General features: G+C 40.8%; 1 protein-coding gene across 1 annotated transcript; it reads right to left on the bottom strand.

Annotated features, from left to right (window-relative positions):
* Positions 1 to 278: 278 nt before the first annotated feature.
* On the bottom strand, positions 279 to 1,587 carry LOC131068428 (uncharacterized). The gene has a single exon (XM_058003619.2). It carries the CDS (start codon positions 1,423 to 1,425, stop codon positions 430 to 432), a length of 996 nt encoding a protein of 331 aa, XP_057859602.1. The 5' UTR covers positions 1,426 to 1,587; the 3' UTR covers positions 279 to 429.
* Positions 1,588 to 2,071: the final 484 nt, after the last annotated feature.

The raw sequence follows: 2,071 nt of genomic DNA, 5'->3' as shown, positions 1-2,071 counted from the left end.
ACACACATCGATGATGTTATAATTTGTCAAATCAAACAAATAAACAAGAACGTTTCACAAACTTGCAACTAACACACTTCAATGATATTAAAAAATTTCGAAATGGCTATCCAGCCCCTAGGACGCATGATACGGTTATGAAGTATGAGGAGCATGGATGCCTGATGCATCGTAAAGACTGGATAGCCATTTCCATCAATTTTTAACCTCGTGAATGTTAATTTTTTTCTTCTCCTTATTCGATTTTATTTATCATCATCATTATTATTATAATAAAATAAAATAAAATGGAACCCGTTATTATTTGACACGGCGGGGGTCTGTCGGCCACACAAAAAAAATCCCATACTGAAAATCCAAAAAAAAACGAAGAAGAATCTCCTTTGGAGAAAAACTTACAAATGCCTTTAAATAAATTCTCCGTCATTTCTACAGACTATTTCCCCGTGGACGAAGAATCCAGTGCTCGCCGTCACACTCCACCGTCAAACCTTTAACCTTTGCGAACAAATTAACGGCCCTTCTGACGCCAGAATTGTCCAATTTAGTATGATAATCATGTCCGAACATGACGCCGCCATGCCTTAACACAGCATAAGCCGTATTAATGTCCGCCCAGGCCGACAGAAAATCATGAGCGGCGTCAACTTCAATGAGATCCGCATACACCCCAAATTCACAGAGCTTTCTCACCATGGAAACTGTCGAAAAAGGCAGCGGCAAAATGGCAGCCGTCAAATTCATGTACACAACATTCTGCATAAACTGGTAAAGCAGCGTCACATCGCCATTGACGAGGCCAACGTCCTTGAATTTTTGACGGAACCCCGGCCAGCCCCTAAAATCATCAATACACAGAATTTGCGTCTTTAGCCCCTGGTCACGCGCAACGGTGGCCATATGGAGCGCAGAGGCGCCGAGAAAAGTCCCCAATTCGACCACAATTCGGGGCTTAACTTCATTAATTAGCCGCTGAAACACAGTCCCCGTGGAACCCCAGCCTTTGACGCGCTTGGTGCGCAGAAAGGGTTTAACATGCTCAGGAGGAAAGCCGTCAAATGGCGAGGTCCCGTTGAAGAGACCGTCAATTATTGTCTTTCGGACCTCCTTTGACGCCACAGGCTCTGCGCAGTGGGCGTCAAATCGCGTCAAATCTCCCGTCTGTTGCCGTGAATTCTGGTTCTGCTGCTGTTGAACTACCATCAATGACGTTACTGGACTGGTTACCGGCCCAGCCGGTTTGGCGGTGGCGTCGTGAGATTGTACTAGAGGCGACGTTATGACGCCCAGTGTGTATGCAATTGCAGTCAATATTGCCGTCACTGTGCATGTCGGCCGCCTTCTGTGATAGACGTGATGATGATCTTCCTTCATCTTTGCAGGCTTTTTCATGTATCTGGAGCCACTGAAAATCTTGAGGGCCATATATATATATATGGAGGTAGATATTAAATAATTGCTGCTCGTTATATTATTGAGGATGACCTGTGTGGCAGGTGATTGTCCAAACTTCAATACAAGTGAAAAGGATAGATTTAAAAATTTGGGGTTCGGTTGGTGCACCAAAAGCTTCAACTGAAAACAATTTACTTGTTTTGAGAGGAGCCTCGTGGGATGTCTATATCGTTTGTTGAAGCAGGTAGCATCTCAATTTTTTCATGTCCTTCCTAAGCCTCATCCTACTTCTAATTTTTTTAATAGGTGGAATTTGCCTTCAAGACAATAAAGATATATAGAATATTGTAGAAAGAAATCAAATCTAATTTCTACAAACAAATCAAATTTAATTTAATTTCATTTTATAATTTTTTATACAGATTTTGTGATCTTTCATATGGCGAAGATAACAACTACCATTAAACATAAAAAAAAACCTTAACAAAATTAGAGATTATGTGAATACTATATGGGTTGGGGGGGAGACTAGATCTCATGCTTCACTATAGGAAGCTCTCACCAATCAGTTTAAGCCCCTCTCACCAATCAAACTAGGCCCCGAACTAGAAAATATATTTAATATCATAACAATAATTATACATCATTATATATTATTAAATATACAATCATTAAT

Source organism: Cryptomeria japonica, chromosome 11 (assembly GCF_030272615.1).
Source record: "Cryptomeria japonica chromosome 11, Sugi_1.0, whole genome shotgun sequence".
Classification (NCBI taxonomy): domain Eukaryota; kingdom Viridiplantae; phylum Streptophyta; class Pinopsida; order Cupressales; family Cupressaceae; genus Cryptomeria; species Cryptomeria japonica.
This window is presented reverse-complemented; position numbering and strand designations above follow the sequence as displayed.